This window comes from Leptonychotes weddellii, chromosome 5 (assembly GCF_054177405.1).
Source record: "Leptonychotes weddellii isolate Sample4059 chromosome 5, ASM5417740v2, whole genome shotgun sequence".
In the NCBI taxonomy this organism is placed as follows: domain Eukaryota; kingdom Metazoa; phylum Chordata; class Mammalia; order Carnivora; family Phocidae; genus Leptonychotes; species Leptonychotes weddellii.
Genome location: NC_138373.1, coordinates 104,434,279 through 104,457,428, shown reverse-complemented (window position 1 = coordinate 104,457,428; position 23,150 = coordinate 104,434,279). Strand labels below are relative to the sequence as shown.

Genomic DNA, 23,150 nt, shown 5'->3' with positions numbered 1-23,150 from the left:
ATTCCACTCATCCTTAGCTATCAGCAAGATGCCCACCACCTCCAGGAAGCCCCCCACCCCTTCCCCTGCATGCCCTCCTTCTCTGTATTTCTTGGTGCAGCTCTCCTTTCTGGTGACAAAACAGGGCAGACTCTGCTGGACCTTGGTCCCCTGTGGCTTCCTGTGGATGGGTTAGTCCGGTTTGCCTGGCCACACTTTACACTCCTCAAGGGCAGCAGCTGCATCTCCTCCCGGGTGGGGCGGGGATGGTGGGGAGAGAGGCTGGTACGATGGGTCAGAGGGAGGAGAAAGGTATGTGTGTTGTGTGTGTGTGTGAGAGAGAGAGACAGAGACAGAGAGAGAGAGACAGAGAGAACAGGGGCAGAAATGCCCAACTGGAGAGGTGGTGAGGACACGGACTGTCCCCTAAACCCCTGCCAGCCCTTGTCACAACTAAGCCCCCACTGATTATATTCTGTTCTTTGGTGTATAATTTGCATTTTGTGTATTATGTGCATAGATGACTATAAGTTCCCTTCCCTTAATGGGCAATGTGCATCACATCCGGGTGCCCCAGAGGATGTTTCTTCTCTATATCCAGGGTCCGGGGTCCCCATGCCTCCTTGAGGACTGGGACTTGAGTTCCTGCCCCACTGTCTTCAGACCTGCCGCAAGCATGGAATTAGATGGCCCCATCTGGTAAGCCGGCAAGGGCTCTGCAAACACGGGGCCTCTCTTGAGGTTCAGCTTACAGAATCCCAGTAGCTGATACCCACCGAGTTCCTTCAGTGAGCTGCATGCCTTTCCTCCCCGCCCAGGGCTCTGAGGTGTGTTCATTTCAATGAAGACGAAACCCAGGTGACCTGTGTCTCAAGCTTTGGCTCCCAGGCCACAGGTATGCCTATGACCTGCTGTGTCCTTACAGCCTTGGGTCCTTACTGCACTGGTGTCCCTGTTGGTAAGTTGTCACTGCCTGAGCAGTTGAAATCCACCCCCCCCACCTTGTCTTCCTAGGACTCCTCCCCGCCATCAGCCCTAAGGAGCAGGCATGCAGGCTCAAAATCGTTTCCCTACCAGCTTCAAAGCCTGGACTTCTGCTGCTCGTGCCCAATTCCTGAACCAAAAACCCTTGTGTCCAGATGACTCTTTTTTTCTGATTTTCAGAGTTTAGAAAAGAAATGTAGTGCAGGTAAAGTATAAGGAAAACCACAGTGGGGTATGAGGTGGCCCCTGGAATTATGGACGCAGACACATCAACATTTATTTCTACAGCAAAACTTAGGAATAGTCACACTGAATTGGAGATGTAAAAACTATAAATAGCCCATGTCAGGTTTTACATGCAAGTGAGTTACAAAGAACTTTTGGTCTCCAGAGCTTCTGGAATTTGGAATTGTTGGGGTAGGAGTTGAACAATAAGATACTGCCTTTGAAGGGTGATTGTGTGACTTGGTGGGAGTGTGAGTAAGTTGGAAGACTTGCTGAGAAGGGCTGGATGGGATGACAGAAGCCTGGAAGTGGGGGCACATGACAGAGCTCCAGGGGACCCCAGGAAGGCTTTGATTAGACCAGGGTTGTGACCATCCAGATACCCTTTGCCCTGCCAACAGAAGGATTTGATAGGTCTGAGGAGCAGAGTGTGGCTGGGCCCGGCGCCAGATAGGGCTCAAGGCAACATCAAGGTGGGCAGCAGGCCTTTGAGACCTGGGCTGGGCAGAGCCATGTTCTGCAGGTAAGATGTGACTTCCTTATTTAGGCCTGGGGCCTTGGGGCAGCCCTGGGAGTGTTGCAATCCTGGAGAGTAGCTGCAGGGACAAGACCCTTTTGTCCTGAACTTTTGGCTCAGCTCGGTTCCCTGTGTGCCTATGTTACTCCTGCCAGCTCAAGGTTATCTCCCTGGTGATGTACTGCGTGAGGCTTGGCATTCGCCCACACATGCTCACTTGCTACTGCTACAGCCAAGAGCAGACTCAGATTTTCTGGGACCCTAGGAACATGTGTTTATTGAGTGCCTTCTATGTGCTAGGCGAGCAGTTGAGCCTCCGGGGCTACATTCTCCTTATTCTCTCATCTGGAATGCACGCCTCTCCCACGGCACAAATCCTAGCATCCCTGAGCTCTACTTCTGCCATGAGTCATGATCACCATCCTTTCTTAGAACGCCTAGCATTTACTGCCCTGCCATTCCTTGGCTCTGAATTCACCTCCTGAGCTTTCTCGTATCCTTGTCTTCCGTTTTGTTACTTGAATTTTTATTTGAATGCTTGGTGTTCTGAATCATTTAGGGATTAAGACCAAGGGTCTGCACCTAGGTCCAAGCTATCCCCAAAGTGGACACCTGCCCCTCCTTCCCTGAACACGTGTGGAATGCAGGAGTGACCCCAGGGGAGGACTATAAAAGCCCTTCAAAGAAGAGGGGGAAAATGGTGCCGTGGGCCCATAAACATTTGCACTAAGCATTCCTAAATGACAGCAAGATTTACAGTTTTAGCACTTTCCCATTACAGAGGCCATTTCAGTGACTGAAGGGGACCGTAATTTCTGTATCAGGGAAAACTGGAAGCAGCCACCCGCAATAGCCATTGCATTGGGTTCATTCCACATGCTTGTATATTCATTCAATAGCTTTTGTAGCCGATAAGATTTTCCTCTGGCTAGAATGATTTAGGCCTGCTGGAAAGCCCTTGGGGTTTCTTAAAGTTGGGGGGGTTGGTGGAGGGGGGCCACAGAAACGAGGAAGTTCAGCCATCCTCCCACTGTGTTCTGTTTCTTGGTACAAAGAAGAGCTACAGAGGGAGAAGGATGGCCGATGACAGCTTCAAATGTCCCTCGACTCACCTTTTTCCTCCTTCCCTTGGGTGTTCTGCCTGCGGAGTTCCATCCTGGTAGCTTATTTGTTCCTTTAGTTGTTCATTCAAAAGCTAATGAGAGGGGCGCCTGGGTGGCTCAGTCCGTTAAGCGGCTGCCTTCTGCTCGGGTCATGATCCCAGGGTCCTGGAATCGAGCCCCGCATCGGGCTCCCTGCTCAGCGGGGAGCCTGCTTCTCCCTCTCCCTCTGCCTGCCTCTCTGCGTACTTGTTCTCTCTCTCTCTCTGTCAAATAAATAAATAAAATCTTTAAAAAAAAAAAAAAGCTAATGAGAGCTGATCGCTAACTTCAGAAATTTTGCTTGCCAGAATTAAACCCCTAGTAGCTTGAAATTGACCACCGTGGGAGTATTTACACTATGGGAATGGGAAAATGCTATAGGTTGGGGCTACTTTTTTTTTTTTTTGCCTCCCCCTGTCACCCCCTCCCCGCCATTTATCGGTGACTTAACCTATGTTAGAGCTGTGCTAAGTCCCAGGAGTACAAAGGTGAACAAAGCAGCCTAGTCTTTGCCCACGGGGAGCTTACAGTCGGAATGGCACCGTGCAATATGGTAATCTGTAGCCTTTAGCCACTAGTCTCTACTGTGGCTATTTACATTAATTGAAATTAAATATAATAAAAAATAATTTCCTCAGTCACACTAACCATATTTCAAGTGCTCAATAGCCCCATGTAGTTAGTAGCTACCATATTAGACAACACAGATATTTTCATTACTGCAGAAAGTTCCATCATTGGATGGTGCCTAGAGACAGGAGAAGGAGAAGAGGAATGGGTAGGGCTGATGGATCATATATACCCAGACCCAGACTAGACCTTCAAGATGAAAGAACCAAGTGCTCTGGTGTGGGGGTGGGGCGTGTCCCACAAGTTTCAGGAAATAGTATAGCAGTATTCTCCCTTACCTTACCACGTGGTATGCATGTTGATCTAGTTTATTCTACCCTATCCTATTCATTTTATTACAAATATGCTGGTTAATCAACTCTCCGTGTTCATACCCTGCAATTTGAAAAACACTGCTTTGACGTCAGTGGGGGTGGGGCAGGGTGATGGGGGCAGAGCAGAGTGATGCAGGTGGGGAGGGTGTCCTGGAAGAGACCGCGGGGGTGGTGGGGAGAAGAAGGAAAGGGAGAGTGTAAGTCTGGCAAAGGGAACTAACTTGGGGTGGGAGCCAGGGGCCACAAAGAGCTGGAATTCGCTCCTCAAACATGGGTTACTTTAAAGCTTCTGCCTTCCTGCCCTCTTTTGGCCTCCGCTGCCAGCCTTTTCATCTGGCCTTGAGTGTAAATCATTAGCTCTAGCAGTGGACACAAAGCGGGACTCAAACACAGGCATGTGTGGGAAGGGCCTGGGGGCAGCTCCTCGGTGTAAATGAATGGCTTCAGATCTCTCAAGGGGGTGAGTGATGGAGAAAGGTCAGCCAATTTGGCAGGTCAACCCTGCTGCCTGGGGTGGGAGGGGGTGGAGAACTCTGTGGGTTTTGAGCCCACGGCACTGCAATGCCTTCAAATCCCCAGTTTACTATAAATTACTCTGGCTGTAGCACCAGCCACTTCACCATGTTCTGATCAGGGCCTTCGGTAGAGACACCATCCCAAGACCCGAGGATCACTGAAATTCTAAGTCCTTGAGATGTTCCTAACTAGAGGACTGCTTCCCCAGCTCATCCCTGGGCAGGTGGGGTCGAGGCCAGCAGTGGAGCTCATCCTTACACAGTGCTCGGGACTCCCTCTGCCCAGGTTAGGAGAAGAGTACTCACTCACACATGACATCTTACGAAAGAGGGAGTTCTGTGTATCTCTAGTGGGCAGAGTTGGTCTAGAAGGTTAGGAGGCAGATTTCAGCCCAGTAGAAGGAGTGATAATGTTCTAATAATTAACATGCCCAAGGGGGCTGTGCTGTTTTAAAATCTTCACACAGAAAAAGTTGGGAAGGCCAGAAAGAGGATTTCTACTTTGAGAGGCCAAATTTGAATCGTTTATACATTCATTCAACACCTGTTTATTGACCACCTATTATATGCACTGTGCTAGGTGCTGGGGTTACAACTGAAGATGAAGCAGACAGAAATCCATAACATCCTGGAGCTGACACGGGTGGGTAGGTGGGGGGAGTGGGAAGAAAAGCACAAGGTGATTTGGAAGGCCTCCTAATAATGTGAGGATTGTAGAATGTATGGAACTGGATGGAATTCCATGACTCACCTCCACCCACATTATTCTGGGTGATCTTCACAACCACCCTTCAAACAGTCAGAGCAGGCCAGGCCAGTGTCTCTCATCTAGTAAATGTGGGCTCAAGAAAGGAATGTCTTGGGGCACCTGGCAGGCTCAGTTGGTAGAGCATACAACTCTGGATCTCGGGGTAGTGAGTTCAAGTCCCACAGTGGGTGCAGAGCTCACATTAAAAAAAAAGAAGAAGAAGAAGAAGAAGAAAGAAAGGAATGTCTTTTTTTTTTTTTTTTTAAGATTTTATTTATTTATTTGAGAGAGAGCACATGAGGGGGGAGGGTCAGAGGGAGAAGCAGACTCCCTGCTCAACAGGGAGCCCGATGTGGGACTCGATCCTGGGACTCCAGGATCATGACCTGAGCTGAAGGCAGTTGCTTAACCAACTGAGCCACCCAGGCGCCCAAGGTATGTCTTTATGTCACTGATGAAAAACTGAGGCCCAGAGAGTGGCTGATCTGAGGTCACAGAGGTAGTGACAGGGCTGGGACTGGATTCAGATTTTAGAACTTGCCAGCTTTTCCCACTCTGATGGGCCATCCAGACCAGTGGAGGCCAGAGCATCTCTCTCCTTAGCTCCCTTCATCAAGGAGAACTGAGGCTTTCCCCAGGGTTGGGAGAGGGAAAAGGCACCTGGGCCAGGATGAGGGTACTGGCTTGGGACGGGGGCGGTCTGCAAAGCGCCCTTCTCATTCCAGGTGACCAATGGGCATTACCTTCCAGAGGTTATATGGCAGGCCTTCCTGAGAGGGAAGGGACAGGGGCAGTTATGCAACCTGGGAAGAGAACACCTGAATTCTGGTGGGTGCTCAACTACTTATGATAACATCAAGCCCCACGAAGCACTTATTGTGGGCTAGACAGAATCCTAAAACTTTGCATATGTTAATTCATTTAATCCTCTCAACAACCCCAAGAAGCAGGCACTATTTTAGCCCTATTTTAGGACAAGGGAAACTAAGCCTGGACAGGTAATGAACCCGGCCACAGTCACCCAGCTAGTGAGTGGCTCACCAGGGATTTGAGCCCTGGTAGTCTAGCCCAACGTATGTCTCTCAGGGGCTCTGGCCTCGGCCACTCCCAGGTCCGGAGCCCATCTTCCTCCCTATTCCCTCAGCGGGCTTCTGGCCATCCCGCTGCCCTAGGCACCTGCCTCGCTCTCCCCGTTGAAACTGACCATATCCGTTGAAACTGACCATATCCGTGGCCTCCTCCAAGGCCGCATTCCTCGGTGGGTGGGCGGGGGCCGAGGGGCGGAAAAGAACTGGAAGAATCTGAAAAAGCTTTGTGTTGGGGTAGGATTCCCCTTAAAGCCACAGCCAAGGTGGGAGCGGATAGGGTGTGGGGAGGAACCCAGGGAAGGCGCCAAGGCCCGGGATCGCGGGGAGCGCGCGGCGAGGCGGGCCCAGCTAGAGCCGGGTTGGGCGCGAAGCAGAACCCCAGATCTCAAAAATTCTCCTACAGAACCGGCCGTGGAGCTGGGCCTGTCGTTCTGGCTCTGCGCCGCCCGCCGCCTCGGCTCATTTCCGAGCAAGCCGCGTGGGGAAGCCGCATTCCTGCCCGCGCCCTTCTTTCTCTCGCGCTGCGTCCTCACACCTTTGGGAAGCGGCCCACGGTGGACCCAGGAGGGCGCGGCCGCCCCCCTACTCGTCCTCCCACCTCCACGCGACCCCAGGGTGCTGGCCGGGGGCGCCTGGGTGTCCCCAGCCGCGAGGGTTCAGCGCCGGCCGCCCTTCGCGTGGCTGGGGTCTGGCCCCCAGGGCAGGGCTGCCAACCTCCCGCCGTCGCTTCCCCAGCACGCTCGCCTCTAGCTGAGGGGTCTCCTGGTTTCCAGTGTGTCCTGAGACTCCTGGGAAAACCCAGGGTGAATCCCGGGGCACCTGCAACCTCCCAAGCAGGCTCCAAGTCCAGTGTGGAGCCCGACACGGGGCTTGATCCCACGACCCAGAGATCATGACCCCAGCCAAAATCAAGAGTCAGAGGCTCAACCAACTGAGCCACCCAGGCGCCCCTGAGAATTCTTTACATATTCTAGATACTAATTGTTGTAAGATGTGTAGTGTTCAAATATTTCCTCCTAGTCTGTTGCCTGTCTTCATCCTCTGAACAGTTTCTTTCACAGAACAAACGTTTTTAATCTTGAAGAATTCCAGCTTATCAGTTTTTATGGATCTGCTGTTGATGTCAAGTCTAAGAGCTCTGCCTAGCTCTAGATCTCAGATTTTCTCTGTTTTTTTTTTTTTAATGTTTTTTTCTTATAGTTTTATAATTTTATGTTTTACACTTAAGTTTGTGATCAATATTGAGTTAATTTTTATGTAAGGTGTGAGACTTAGGTCAAGATTTTTTTTTTTTTTTTTTGGTCTATGGATGTCCAGTTGCTTTGATACCACTTGTTGAAAAGGCTGTTTTCTCCATTGAATTGTTTTTATGCCTTTGTCAAAAATCAATTTGGCATATTTGTATGGATCTCTTTCTGGGTTCTCCATGGTGTTTCATTGATCTATGTGTCTATCCCTCTGTCAATACCATACAGTCTTGGTTACTATAGGTGTATATTAAGTCTTCAAATCATGTAGACTGATTTTTCCCACTTTATCGTAATTGTTTTAGCTATTCTAGTTTTTTTGCCTTTCCATATAGATTTTAGGATAATTTTGTTTATATCTATAAAAAAATCCCGTTTCATTGCCAATTGGTAATTTTTGTCTCTCTCTTTTTAAATTTGTCAGTCGTGCTAGAGTTTTGTCAATTTCATCTTTTCAAAGAAATAGTTCTTTGTTTCATTGATTTTTCTCTATTGTTTTTCTGTTTTCAATTTCATTGATTTAATTTTTATTATTTCTTCCTTCTGCTTGCTTAGGGCTTATTTTGCTATTCTTTTCTAGGTTCTTGAGGTGGGAGCTGAGTTATTAATTTGTTGACTTTACTTCTTTTCTTTTTTAGATTTTATTTGTTTATTTGTTTTAGACAGAGGGGGGCATGGGGGCAGGATGGGGAGGAGCAGAGGGAGAGGGAGAGAATCTCAAGTAGACTCTGTGCTGAGTGCAGACTCTGATGCAGGGCTCAATCCCACAACCCAGAGATCATGACCTGAGCTGAAATCAGGAGTCCAATGCTCAACCAACTGAGCCACCCAGGCACCCCTACCTCTTTTCTAACATAAGCTTAGATTGCCCTCTCAACACTGCTTTACCTGTGTCTCACAACTTTTGATATGTTGTATTCCAATTTTCATTCAGTTTAATATATTTTTAAATTTCCTTTGCAATTTCTTCTTTGATCCATGGATTAGTTAGAAGTGTACTGTTTAGTTTCCAAGTGTTTGGAGATTTTCCTGTTCTCTCTGTTGTTGATTTCTAGTTTGGGTCCATTGTGGTCAGAGAACACATTCTGTATGATTTAAATTCTTTTCAGTGTTTTGAGGTTTGTTTTATGGCTCAGGATATGGTCTGTCTTGGTGTAAGTTCAGTGGGCATTTGAAAAACATGTGTATTCTGCTGTTGGTGGTAGACTGTTTTATAAATGTCAATAGATCCTGTTGGTTAATGGTGTTTTTGACTTCCTTTATATCTTTGCTGATTTTCTGTGTAGTTGTTTTATCAATTGTTAAGAGAGACATGTTGAAGTCTCCAACTATAACTGTAGGTTTGTCTATGTCTCCTTTCACTTCAATCAGTTTTTTTTTTTTTTTTTTACTTTATGTATTTCACAGGCTCTGTTATTTGGTGCATACACATTAGGATTGCTATGTTTTCTTGGTGGATTAGCTTTTTATCATTATATAATGTCTCTTTCTACCTCTGGCAATTTTCTTTGCTCTGAAGTTATCTGATATTAATATGCCACTTCTGCTTTCTCTTGATTGATGTTTTCATATTATATGAAACTTTTCTAAACTAATATTTTATTTATTTATTTGACAGAGAGATAGAGAGAGAGAACAAGTAGGCAGAGAGGCAGGCGGAAGGAGAGGGAGAAGCAGGCTTCCTGCTGAGCAGGGAGCCTGATGCGGGGCTCGATCCCAGGACCCTGGGATCATGACCTGAGCTGAAGGCAGCCACTTAACTGACTTAGCCACTCAGGTGCCCCTCATATTATATGAAACTTTCAACTTACTTATATCATTGTATTTGAAATGAGTTCCTTATAGATAGCATATAGTTTTTTAATCCACTCTGCCAATATCTGTCTTTTAATTGGTATATTTATACCACTTAATGTGATTATTGATATATTAGGGCTGAAGTCTACCTTTTTATTTTATTTTTCTCTATTTGCTCTGTTTTTCATTTCTTTTTTCTGCCTTCTTTTGGATTGCTTAAACCTTTTTAGAACTACATTTTGCTTAGTTGGTAGTGTTTTTTTTTAATCTTTTTTTTAAAAGACTTTATTTATTTATCCGAGAGAGAGAGAGAGAGCGATTGATCACGAGCAGGGGAGAAGGGTAGAGGGAGAAATCATGAGCAGGGGAGAGGGGTAGAGGGAGAAACAGACTCCCTGATGACTGGGGAGCCTGATGCGGGACTTGATCCCAGGCAGATGCTTAACTGAGCCGAAGGCAGATGCTTAACTGACTGAACCACCCAGGCGCCCTGGTAGTGTTTTTTTTTTTTTTTTGGTTTAAGATTTATTTATTTATTTGAGAGAGAGACATAGCATGAGCAGGGGGAGGGGCAGAGGGAGAAGGAGAAAGAATCCTAGGCAGACTCCGTGCTGAGCATGGAGCCCAACGCAGGGCTCCATCTCATGACCTTGAGATCATGACCTGAGTCAAAATCAAGAGTCGGATGCTCAACTGATGGAGCCATCCAGGAGCCCCTAGTTGGTAGTGTTTTTGAGTGTAACTCTTTGTATAGATTTGTAAATGGTTAAAATGTTTTCTAGCAGTCACATTTATTTACTTAGTAAACTCTACTCCCAATGTGGGTCTTGAACTCATGACCCCAATATCAAGAGTTGCATGCTCTACCAACTAAGCCAGCCGGGCACCTCACTAGTAGTCATATTTACAGTAAAGCAATAAGAGCGGACTTTAATAGACTGCCCACTTAATTTAAAACTAGAACCCTATGATCAGGTAATTACTGCCAAAGATTCCTGTGGGTCAGACCATTCTGATTATTGCTCTGACCCTGTTGCCTTTTAAGGTAACCATACCCACTTTGCTTCCGGTGGTCCACTGTTGCCACCTGGCCTCTGCCATGCTGGGATCCCATCATTGCTATCAAAATCAGGAAGCCTATTTCCATAGCAGCCCTTCCATCTTCATCCCCCAGCATACAGAGAAAAATTAGCACAGTACTTTTTAAGAATGCTGTGCTTCTCTTAACGGTATATTTCCCAATGCCTCAGTGAAGGGAATTCGCTAGGCCCTCTTGGGGGAATTATTCAGGGGTGAGTGAGTAGATAGTATGCGATAAAATCCGTTCCAACATTCCTTTCTTGCTACATCTTTAGATTCCTTCCTCTGAATTATGCAATAGGACTTCTCATATCTCAGCTTCATTTATTGTATGCTACTTCTGAGACCAGGTTTTATTTTTAATTTATTTTTTAAAGATTTTATTTACTTATTTGACAGAGACAGAGAGAGCACAAGCAGGGGGAGTGGCAGGCAGAGGGAGAGGGAGAAGTTGGCTTCCCACTGAGCAGGGAGCCCATTGTGGGGCTTGATCCCAGGACCCTGAGATCATGACCTGAGCCAAAGGCAGACACTTAACCGACTGAACCACCAAGGCACCCCTGAGATCAGGTTTTAGCTAATCAACTAAAGAAAGAGATAAAATCATTCCCGGCTGCTGGAGCCAGCACACTGAGTTTGGATTCTCCAAATCCATGTAAGTAAACCCATATAAATAAATTCAGCCCAATAAAACTGTGTCTCCCAAATTCCCCAAGTTTGTGTCTATATAAACTGACAAAATCTTTACAATTGTTTTTGGCTTGTGAGTCTTCTCTAGGGTCAGATTTTGTACTGAGTCGTTTATTACATGTTAACTATCTCAGGTGAAGCCCTTACAGAGTCTCCAAGGAAGACAGAACCAGTCTCATTAGACAAAGAAGACAAAGAAGGAGGGGCTGCCTCTGCCAGTCAGTGAGGTTTAGCATGATCTGGGCATTCAGCATCCTCAAGTATATCCCAAACTTCTTTTTCCCATTCTTAGGATTCCTCCTCAATGCCTTGGCTTTCATATAAGACCTGGTTGTGATTCCAACTTATCCTGCAGTGTCAGGCTTCGGCTCCATCAGCCCTGGGGCTACAGGAGTTGAGAGATTCATTTAGGAAGTCTTAGAAGCAGCCTGGTCCTCTTGAGCCAAGAATTTTTTTTTTATTATTACCATATGATATATTATTTGTTTCAGGGGTACAGGTCTGTGATTTATCAGTCTTACACAATACACAGTGCTCACCACATCACATACCCTCCTCAATGTCCATCACCCAGCCACCTCATCCCCCCCACCTCCCTCCACTCTAGCAACCCTCAGTTTGTTTCCTGAGATTAAGAGTCTCTTATGGTTTGTCTCCCTCTCTGGTTTCATCTTGTTTCATTTTTTCCTCTCTTCCCCTATGATCCTCTGCCTTGTTTCTCAAATTCCATATATCAGTGAGATCATATGGTAATTGTCTTTCTCTGATTGACTTATTTAGCTTAGCATAATACCCTCTAGTTCCATTCACGTCATTGCAAATGGCATGATTTCATTTTTATGATGGCTGCATAATATTCCATTGTATATATATATACCACATCTTCTTTATCCATTCATCTGTCGATGGACATCTGAGCTCTTTCTATAGTTTGGCTATTGTGGACATTGGACATTGCTGCTATAAACGTTGGGGTGCATGTGCCCCTTCACATGCATCACTACCTTTGTATCTTTGGGGTAAATACCCAGTAGTGCAATTGCTGGGTCATATGGTAGTTCTGTTTCCAACTTTTTGAGGAACCTCCGTACTGTTTTCCAGAGTGGAGCCAAGAATTTAAAACTTGGGGCTTTCCTTTCCCTTCTCTAAGCTCACCAGTGTAGCCAAAGCGGCCAGACCACCCCAGAGAACCCTTGATTTCCTTTTTCCCACTGTAATGGTCTATCTTAACAGGTGTGTAGTCTGCCCAAGATTTACCTTCAAGAGGCCAGTCCTTCCAGGTGGCCCCAAGTGGTAAAATAAGTTACGGTTTTGCCATTACATGTAGTTACTGAGACCTCACTGCCTTCAGACCCAGCCAAGTACAGCCACGATGGAAAATAATATGGAGGATCCTCAAAAAATTAAAAACAAAACTACCACAGGATCCAGCAATTCTGCTTTTGGGAATATAGCCAAAGGAAATGAAAACACTAACTCGAAAATCTATCTGCACCCCCATGTTCATAGCAGCATTCTTTACAATGGCCAAGACATAGAAATAACCTGGGTCCATCGTGGATAAATGGTTAAAGAAGTTGTGGCATGCATATGCAATGGAATATAATTCAGCCATAAGATTGAGGAAATCGTACCATTTGTGACAATGTGGATGGAGCTTAAAAGCGTTATGCTAATTGAAATAAATCAGAGAGAGAAAGACAAATACCGTATAATCTCGTTTATAAACCAAAACCCAAAGCCAAACTCATGTAAAAAGAGATCAGACTTGTGGTTGAAGTCAGAGAAAGAAAGAGAGTTGAAGATGCACAGCTGGCTTTGCAGATAGGGCCACAAGCCAGAGGATGCAGGTGGTCTCTAGAAGCTGGAAAAGGCAAGGAAATCAGCTCCCTGTAGAGCTTCCGGAAGGCACGCTGTCCTGCTGACACCTTGATTTTAGGACTTCTGACCTCCCAAACTGTAAGATAATAAGTGTGTATTGTTTTAAGCCACTAAATTTATAATTATTTGTTACAGCAATAATAAGAAACTGATAACACCTTCTAACTCCTTTTGTTTGTTCGTTTGTTTATTTATTTTTAAAATAAGCTGAGAGCATTTATTTTTATTTTTATTTTTTATTTTATTTTATTTTTTTTAAAGATTTTATTTATTTCTTTGACAGAGACACAGCAAGAGAGGGAATACAAGCAGGGGGAGTGGGAGAGGGAGAAGCAGGCTTCCCGCCGAGCAGGGAGCCCGATCGGGTCTCGATCCCAGGACCTGGAATCATGACCTGAGCCGAAGACAGACGCTTAACGACTGAGCCACCCAGGCGCCCCTGAGAGCATTTCTTTTTAAAAAATATTTTATTTATTTGACAGAGAGAGAGAGCACAAGCAGGGGGAGCGGCAGGCAGAGGGAGAGGGAGAAGCAGACTCCCCGCGGAGCAGGAAGCCTGATGAGGGGACTTGATCCCACGACCCTGGGATCATGACCTGAGCCAAAGGCAGATGCTCAACCGACTGAGCCGCCCAGGTGCCCCACCTTCTAACTCCTGATTCCACATATCTTGCTCTATTTTTTCCCATAACACTTACCTAATATACAATATAATTTACTTACTACATTTATCATTTGTTGTCTGTGTCCATCTGCTAGAATATAAGCTCCGCAGGACCAAGGATTATTTGTCTGTTTTGTTCACCACTGTATCCTTAGCTCCTAGAACAGTTTTGGCATATACTAGGGACTCAGTAAATATTTATTGAACGACTGATTGAATGAATGGGGTGAGTCAGAAACAAAGATGGGTGCAAAATTTCCTTCTGTGGAAAGCTGTACGTTCCTCTACCATTATAAAAGTTAACAAAGAAAATTTTTTGGTATTTGTGTTAGTAATATATGATTCAAAAGGTACAAAGGATACACAATGGAAAGTTAATCTCCCTCCCACCTTTGCTTCTCCTTACACTAATTTCTCTCAAAGTCAATCATTAATTTAAATGTCTTGTGTATTCTTCCAGAGAGCTTTGCATATACAAGGATATATACATATGAATATATATATTTTATCTATCTATCTATCTATCTATCTATCTATCTATCTATCTATCTATCTATCTTTCTATCATCTATCATCTGTCGTTTTTGTCTTTAAAAAAACCCCAAATGTCAGTATATGATACATGTAGTTCTGCACCTTCCAGTAGCATTTATTAATTTAGTATCTGGGCTGGATTGCGCCTAGACAGGGAATGGATGAGATGAAACAGATGACTCCGTATTATCACCTTGGAATTGCTAATTTTCCCCTTTGGCACTCAGGGGACAAAATGGGCTGCCCCTCATGAGGTCATCTTTCTGAGTGGGAGATGAGGAGTTTTGCCTGAGAGGCCTTGAGCTTTTCCAGGAGTGTGCAATTTAAAATAGACACATGCATGCCCTGTATCAGGAGGGAAAGCCAAGGTGCTGACTCCGGGTACAGCTGGGATCTGAGTCTCCCCTTTGCCTGCCTATTGGAATCACCAAAATCAAATGTTAACACTTGCCGGGGGGCCTGGGTCCTCACCCCAGAACAACTGCATCGGAATCTTTGCAGATGGAACCTGGGCCTTGGTATTGTTGGTAAAATACCGCTGGTGATTGGAATCCCAGCCAGGGCTGAGAACCCCTGGGTTAAGTTCTAATACACAGAAGAAAGAGCTTGGGACTGGGAATTGGGTGATGTGGTTTTGTGCTTTAAGATCTAGCTCTGTGGTCTTAGACAAGTCACATGATCTCTGGGAACCTCAGCGCCTTCTTTTCTGAGCTAGGGCCAGTAATACCCTCTGCCCTGCATAGCTCACAGGATTGTAATGGGGATCAAATGCATTAGCACCCTGGGAACTGTGAGACATTTTCCGATGGGACGGATAGTCATATCAGGTGCATGGTCTTGGGTTACTCTGGTCGGCTTGACTCAGCCACAAGCGCTGCTTCGGTTCTGCCAGGGGCTTTCTGTTTCACCCTCAGACGGGTCCGCATCCCATAACGGTCGCTTGCAGTCCCACATCGGGCTGTCTGGCCACCAGTCTCTCTGTTTTAGGGGCCCTAGGAAGGCTGGATTCCTTCTGACTAAATTACAGTGAGGGCCAGCCAGGGCCATGCAGGTCTTTGCGGAGGTGGGGGTGGGGCTCTCATCGGCTCTGGGGCTTCTGTGTGGTCTGAGAGAGCACATTCAGTATTACACTTACACATTTGGAAAATGGGTGCACGGGCAAGAATACCACTCTGATCGCTTTCCTAAAACAGATCTCAGGGAGTGCCTGGGTGGCTCAGTCGGTTAAGCGTCTGCCTTTGGTTCTGGTCATGGTCTCAGGGTCCTGGGATGGAGCCCTGCATCGGGCTCCCTGCTTCTCCCTCTCCCCTGCCCCTGCTCATGCTCTCTTGCTATCTCTCTCTCTCAAATAAATTAAGAAAATCTTAAAAAAAAAAAGTTAAAACAGATCTCAGGAAGTAAAACTCAACCACTTGGTCCCAAAGCTTTGTCTCCTATAGACTCCTACCTACATAGACAGGGGAGGAGGGTGTGGAAAAAGTAGAGACAATGGGAACGAGAGGTGGGACAGGTGACTGTTGCAGTTATTCAGGGAAGGTAGGCTTCAGAAGGGTGGGAAGCCCCTCACTGGGGCGTCTTGCTTTCAGCTAGGAAGTTTTCCTCTGAGTAATAGCACCCAGGAGCCCAGAGACAGCCAGGGTCCCTGCTCACAGAAGCTCCAGGTCACTTCTTTGTAACTTGCTCAGGAAGCCGCCCTGGCTCTGTTTCCTTCGCAGCCTGCAGGGCCCTGTGGTGCTGAAGACTTCTGGTCTGTCCTTCCAGGGGGCTCCCCACCAGCTTCAAGGGCTGCCTGTCCCGGCACTGTCCTCGGGGCCTCCCACAGACAAAGTGCCTCAAGTAGTGCTGTCTTTAGCTCTTCTCCACCAAGGACCTCATCGTTTTAGAGATTGCAGAGTAAACACGCTGTATTTTAGGTAAAAACTGTTTTTCATTTTAGTATATGTGCTGCCGAAGCAAGCTTGAAACTGTTTTTCATTTTGATCGAAGATTCACTATCCTGGGATCTTCATGCATCACCTTTTCACTTTCCTGACTTCTCCCCGCTATGACCTTCCTTGCAGGCTCTACCCAGGTCCAGGACACTTGTCACCTGCTAGCACGCTATGTTATGTTCCTTTATCTGTCTCCTGTCACCAGAATATAAGCTCTGTGAGGATAGCAATTTTGTCTTTTTTGTTCATTGGTGTATCTCTCTTGCCTGGAAGAGTGGCTGGTACATAGTAGGTATTCAGTAAGTATTTTTTTTTTCGAAGAAATGGATAAAAATACATACTTTTTTTCCCCTTGGATTTTACTTTTTTAGGTAATCTCTACACCTGATGTGGGGCTCGAACTCATGGCCCTGAGATCAAGAATCGCATGCTCCACGACTGAGCCAGTCAGATGCCCCAAAAATGCACATACTTTTGACCATTAGGCTGTGAGCTCGATGAGGTAGGGGCAATACCCACTTTGTCTACCACATAGATATTCAGCACCCTAGCATAGGGCCTGGCATAAAGTAAGTCCTTCTTGAATATTTGTTAATATGGTTGCCCGGCACACCATTTCTAGGAATTTGTTCTATAGATCTGCTCACGTATTAGTGCATATTAGTTACAGATATTAATAGCATATGAGTTAACATTAATCACAATCTTTTTTTTGCAAAAACCAAACTACTGGAAACCAAGATGTTCATCATGAAAAGATCTGGGTTAGGTAAATTTGTACTCTACACACCGTAGTATTGGCAGCTGTTAATAAGAATGTACTATGTATAGATTAAATATAATAGCCCTTCACTACCAAACAGAAGTTTTCTGTTGCTGAGACCTGAGAGAAAACCATTCTGGGGATCGTTCTGAAAATGATCCCAACGGCATTCCTATAGAGATGCAATAAGTTTTAGGTAAAATGATGTCATATTTTGTATGATGTCACTCAAACTAGATGGAGGACTAATTACTAAGGCAAGGGTCAAGAAAGACCTCGTTTCTCAAATTGGTTTGGTGACCAGGACTGGACATGACAGATCAAGCTTCTGATTCTTGGAAGCATTTGGAGTGTGGTAATTATTCTTTGTTACAGATTAAGAGAAATGTATGTGGGCGCCTGGGTGGCTCAGTCGGTTAAGCGTCTGCCTTCGGCTCAGGTCATGATCCCAGGGTCCTGGGATCGAGTCCCACATCGGGCTCCCTGCTCGGCAGGAAACCTGCTTCTCCCTCTCCCTCTCCCCCTGCTTGTGTTCCTGCTCTCGCTATCTCTCTCTCTGTCAAATAAATAAATAAATAAATAATCTTTAAAAAAAAAAAAGAGAAAATGTATGTGATCTGGACATTCGGCTGATCAGTGGGTAGGAAAAAAATCATTGAAATTGTTAGCAAAACAGGAGAGGTGACAGAGTGCATAATCATTGCAATTCTGTGCTTTTCCCCTCACTAGTGGACTAACAGTTTCCTTCTGGAAAATGGAATACGCATATGGATTCCAAATGGAGGTAGAAGAGATTCCACATTCGTTCAACTGGGTGAAAAAAGCGAGGTAGGTGTATGCATAGTGATTGAGAAAGGTGTCCAGGGCATGCTGGGAGATAAAGAAAGAAGGGTTTGAGAACTCAAGCTGCAGAATAGTGTGTCTGTACAGATACAAAGTAAAATGAAATGTGTTCGTGTATGTCCAGTTTAAGAAATTATTTTACAGAGGTTACCTCTGGAGTGGGTGGGAAATATTTAATTTTATTTTCTTCTTTCCTTTTGGAATTTGTGCATGTTACTCTTATCCCTTTTTTGATTCGAAAAGACAAATTCTCATCAACCGTTCCCTCCTCTTTCTGAGAAGGTGAGTTCTCAGAAGAGAACGCAGACCTTCCCTCTGGCCAACCTCCCCTCCCCCTATATGAAACCCCTGGGGTCAGCGCTGATTTCTACCTGATCAGAGGGAGGACTCCTGGGTCAGAGCATCTATACACAGTATGGAAACAGCCAAGGAAGACACGAAGTGACCTCTGAACTTTTTATTGGCCTCCTGCCCCCCAAAGGGTACCCTGCTTCTGCTGCTTCAACGCCTCAGAACTTTGGTGTCGTTGGTCTCAGACACCACCTTGCCATCCACAATCCTGCGGGTGGTGGTCTTCTGGATGGTCTGCATGGAGCTGCTGCTGTCCAGGGCTTCACTGAGACTGTTAACAGAAGACCAAGCCCCAGTTATAAACAGCTGTGCAGAGTAGCAGGGAGTCAAGGAAAGGGAAGGCAAAAACCCCCTCCTGATCCCTGCCTTTATCTCCACATTCTTGTGACCACTTCCTCCATAAAAGGGAAACCCAGAGCCAAACTCCATGTGTGCTCTAAGTATGGCTGGGGCAAGATTTAGTCTCTTCTCTTCTCTTCTCTAGATGGGGAGTCTCTGCCACTCTTACTCCCTTGGGAGACGCAGGAACCCGCACAGAGCACCATCCCAGTGCTCTGTGGACCCCGATGAACGGCACATGGTGGGGCTTACCAAAGAGGCTTTGGGGAGAAGTGTATCTCCACCCCAGCTTGTGAGGGTGGAAGGAGGGCCCCACTTACCTGAAGTCCTCCCCGTCTTCCAGCAGGCGACGGTAGGTGGCGATCTCAGCCTCCAGCTTGACCTTGACATTGAGCAGGGCCTCGTACTCCTGGGCCTGGCGCTGCCCCTCGGCCCGGGTCTGGGACAGCTCTGACTCCAGGTGCAGCAGGACCCCATTGAGCTGCTCCATCTGCGTCGCGTAGCGGGTCTCGACCTCCCTCAGGCTGTTCTCCAAGCTGGCCTTCTGTGGGGGGATGGGGGGCGGGGAGGACCGGGTGAGCCTCGAGATGGAGTGGAGGGAGAGCCTCTGCAAGTTTCAGCAGAGCAGTCCAGATCCCATCATGGCTCATCCCTTCACTCTTGGAAACTTCTTGGAGAACTTAGGGTGTGCCAGGTACTAAGGTTTTGGGTAGGAGCACCGGGTAATGCAAAGAGAAACCACTCTTTCTGAGCACATGACTTAGGATGGAAGGGGTAGGATCTGGGCTGAGACAGGATTGGGTCTGAGGCTGACAGAGTTCAGGGCCAAGAGTAGTTGGAGCAGGTGAAGTGAGGGCTCTTACCAGGTTTCTCATCGAGTCCAGGTTGATCTCTAAGGACTGGGCCGTACGTCTCAGCTCCGTGAGGGTCATCTCAGCCTCTCCTATCTCCGCGGTCTGTGTGGTGACCACTGAGGTGCTCTCCTCAATCTGCAGGGCGGGTATAGTCCTCAGGTCCCTCCTTCTCTGTCGGCCTCCCTCCCACCCCCTCAGGCCTCTGTGCCTAGCCTGGCCCCCATCCCTTCCCCTCATGCACCTGCTGGGACCAGTACTTGTCCAGCTCCTCTCGGTTCTTCTGAGCCAGCTCGTCATACTGGGCCCGGATGTTTGCCATGATCTTGCTGAGGTCCTGAGATTTGGGGGCATCCAACTCCACGGTCAACCCAGAGTTGGCAATTTGGTTTTGTAGACCCTTTACTTCCTAAGGGAGAGAGGATCAGGGTGAGGGGAGACTCGGGCTCAGAGCTCCGACAAAGCTCCTCCTCTGCACCTGGCTCTCGCAGGAGGCCTGGGGATCAGCTGGAGAAAGCCACGGAGAAGACTCTAGGTTTTATACTCTGGGCAATGCCAGTCCTGGGTTTTCTACTCCCGATGAATAAAACGTCACCCACTCCCTGCCCAAACCTATCACCCACAGGTGGTTTCTCTCTCCTCACTTCGCTCTGTCCCTCCGTCTCTCCGCCCTCCAGCTCCACCTGCTCTCACTCCTCCATCAGCCCTCACACGTGGTGCTAGCTGCTTTTCTCTTTTGTCCTCTCCTCACTTTCTCACCCATGTCCTCTTGACCCCATCACGCTGTAATTCAGGTGACCCACTGAGTGTGGCAGCAGTCTGGTTAAGAAGAGCCCAGTCTGGTAGTTCTAAATGTCCCTACAAGCTACTTCCAGGTGGCCTGTCCCGTCTATTCCCCCCACCCAGACTTGTTTGGCCTCCTTGTTCCTGGCCTGGCCAGTGGCCCCTGCTTGCCTCCTCATGGTTCTTCTTCATGAAGAGCAGCTCCTCCTTGAGAGCCTCAATCTCTGTCTCCAGCTGCAGCCGAGTGACATTGGTGTCGTCAATGACCTTGCGGAGCCCATGGATGTCACTCTCCACAGACTGGCGCATGGCCAGCTCCGTTTCATACCTGTGGGAGTGGAGGCGATCAGAGGGACCTCATCTCTGACCTGGAACCTTCTCAGCCCATGCCACCTAAGAGCGCCCCCACGGCCACAGCAAACCAGCACCCGGAGTCAGGATCAGGTGGTGATCCTCTGAGCACCGTTCTCAGTACTTGGGGGACAATATTCTTAAACTGGGTTATATCAGTTTATAAGTTGAGGGAGCCTAACTCTTATCCACCCAGCTCTGACCAGAGCTGAAGATCCCACTGTGATCCCCCACCTGACCGACCCAGCCAGGAACAGATGGTGCTTGGCTCCACCCTCAGCTCCCTAGCACCCCCCAGGCTTACTTGACTCTGAAGTCGTCAGCAGCAAGACGGGCATTGTCAATCTGCAGGACGATGCGGGCATTGTCCACAGAACTTGCAAAGATCTGGGGGATTGTAGACAGGTGGCTCCATGAACGGGAAATCAGTGATGGAGTGTGGTGAGTGTGGGAAGGTGGTGTGTGTATGAGTGAAGCCTTTCTGGTCCCAAAGAGGTTCTCCTTGCACGCCTACCCCCTTCCACCTGTGCCCCCTCACACTGTTCCCTCCTTTCCTGGAGTCTCAAATTCCAGAGTTCCCACCGCCCCTTCTTTGGGGCCTCTGCTGGCCCGCCTGCCCTGAAGTGAGTCAGTCCTCTCCCTGGCCCTCTCCTGACATTTTTTTTTTCCTCCTGCACCTGCTCACCTCCCCTTTGTTCCCCCCATTGGCCCCTCCCACAGGTAGCCCTCCTGTTTACTCTTAGATGACTCAGCCTTAGCCACATCCGCTTAACCCTCCAATTGTCCTGATTTGACCAGAAGCCAGAGTGTCCAGGTCCTCTTTATGGGGTCTTGTCACACCTTCCATGCGGTCTACTTCCTCTGCAACCCCCCCCCCCACTTCCCGCCATTTCCTGGGAAAGGGCCCTCCCATGCCCGGTCACCGCCCTTGGGGCCCCTGTGGCCAGGGGTATGCATGAAAATCCAGGCCGTGGCAACCCCCTCCCTGTGGAATAGGGGGCAGGGTGGAGATAGAAAGCAGGAAGGAGCCAAGGCACCCCACCCTATTAAAATTCCTATCCTTGGGGGAGGGGGAGGAGGAAGCGGGGAGTGGGTAACAGGAAGGTCAAACACGGCTGGGGATCAGGGTGGTCCCCTTACCTGAGCCCTCAGCTCCTCGATGGTCTTGAAGTAATGCCCCCAGTCTCTGACCTGGGGTCCCTTCTTCTCCAGGTGTTCCCGGATTCTCATCTCCAGTTTCTGATTATCAGCCTCCAGACTCCTCACCCTCTCCAGGTAGGAGGCCAGGCGGTCGTTCAGGTCTTGCATGGTCTCCTTCTCGCCCTGGATGCCCCCTATGCCGGCCAGACCCCCGGCCATCCCCGCGGCCAGGCCCCCGGACCCCCAGCCGCCCCGGTAGCTGGTGGAGCGGGATACGGAGATCCGGGAGCCTGAGCCCCCCGCGCCTGCATAGACGCTGGCCGCGCTGCTGACCGGCGGGACCCGGTGGCTGGGCGACTGCACGGGGCCCAGGGACCGATAGTTGGAAGAGAAGGTGGAGTGGGTGGTGAAGCTCATGCTGTTCGGAGAGTAAGACCAGAGGCCAGGACTCAGGCTCGGGCCAGGATGGGTGCCGGGTCCGCGACTGAAGTTATATCGCGCCGAGGGAGGGGGTGGGGACCGGCCCAGGGAGGCCCCGCCCCCGCCACCAAGTCCCCGCGCTCAAGGTTGGGCCACAGGTGGACCGAGGCGGGAATTCGCGTCTCGTTCCCGGGCCTCCCCAGCCTCCCTCCCCCCAGCACCCCCAGCAGCTTCCTGCCAAGGCCACCCTCGACCCCCCCAGAAAGGGGGTGAGTAACCTGGATGGACCAAGGCAGCAGGTGGAGTCGGCCCTTGAAGTGTAGTTTCGGGGCAGGAAATGACGTTGTTATGCCCCCCTCCCCTCAGGTAGAGGAGGTCCTGGCAGGTTGGAATTTGGGGGTTTTGGGAGATGAGTGAGTGAAGTCGGGTGTGAATCTCTGTAATTATCCTCAACCTACAGCCCAAGTTTCCACCAACGGAGAGGATCTTGGGTGGGGGGGATCCTAGAGTCCCAGGAGGTCCCAGGAGTCCTGGGGAAGAAAAGTTTGGGGCTGGAGAAGAAGAGTAGCTCAACCCTGAGCCTCAAATCTGCTGGTTTACACACCCGACCTCCCCCCCCACCACACACACTTGGTTCCAAACGTACCCACGTGCACATGTTCACTAGCACACACTCACGCCCACCTCATATAGATGTGTATTGTCAAATACCCACAAACACATGCACTCACCAAGTAGGTTCAGACTCCTGAAAACAAACTGATTCTCTGAACCCCCTCCCTCTTGCTCTTCTCCCCTCCACTCACTCCCATGGAAGCCTGCCCTCAGTGGGACACTTTGTGATTTCAACAGGGGACACTCTTCACTTCTAAACACCCGTGTGTCAGCCTTACTTACACCCTTGGGTTAACAGATACTTCCTGAGCACTTCACAGTTCAACAGATATTTGCTGGGCACCGACTGCGTGTCAGATCCCGCTTGAGTTGCTGCTGGGAGAACAGCGGTGACTAGCAAGAGACTGAAATCCCTCACACAGACTGCGACGTGTCCCACACGGTGCAGGGTCTGAGGCGACAGCCATGTACGCCTAGAAATATTCCAGCTGAGACTCAGCCCTTCTGGCCAGCCCCGTCCCCATCCTTCCTAGGATTTTTCTGCAGGTCCCCGCCTTCCCCTGCCTCTCCTCCAAAAGCTCTCTGGATCTCAAGCTGGTCCCCAGGGAGCTGCCTCCTCCAGGAAGCTCACATCAGGACGTCGGTAAGAAGGATGGAAGTAAAAAAGTTCCCACTGCTCCCTGCACCTCCAAGGCTGATGGCCACCCCCTGCTGAATGAACTGGGGAA

General features: G+C 48.4%; 1 protein-coding gene across 1 annotated transcript; it reads right to left on the bottom strand.

Annotated features, from left to right (window-relative positions):
• Positions 1-18,014: 18,014 nt before the first annotated feature.
• KRT18 (keratin 18) lies at positions 18,015-21,872 on the bottom strand. The gene is made up of 7 exons (XM_006741560.3): positions 21,388-21,872; positions 20,552-20,634; positions 20,068-20,224; positions 19,358-19,522; positions 19,126-19,251; positions 18,583-18,806; positions 18,015-18,194 (listed from the first exon to the last, which is right to left on the bottom strand). Exons 1-7 carry the CDS (start codon positions 21,802-21,804, stop codon positions 18,074-18,076), a joined length of 1,293 nt encoding a protein of 430 aa, XP_006741623.1. The 5' UTR covers positions 21,805-21,872; the 3' UTR covers positions 18,015-18,073.
• Between the last annotated feature and the right edge of the window lie 1,278 nt (positions 21,873-23,150).

Bases quoted from the DNA above. Each gene is read 5' to 3' on its own strand.
- KRT18 (XM_006741560.3), bottom strand. From the start codon at position 21,804: ATGAGCTTCACCACCCACTCCACCTTCTCTTCCAACTATCGGTCCCTG. The intron at 20,635-21,387 runs GTAAGGGGACCA...ACAATCCCCCAG, and splicing joins TCGAGGAGCTGAGGGCTCAG to ATCTTTGCAAGTTCTGTGGA. The intron at 19,252-19,357 runs GTGCATGAGGGG...CCCGCCCTGCAG, and splicing joins ACAAGTACTGGTCCCAGCAG to ATTGAGGAGAGCACCTCAGT.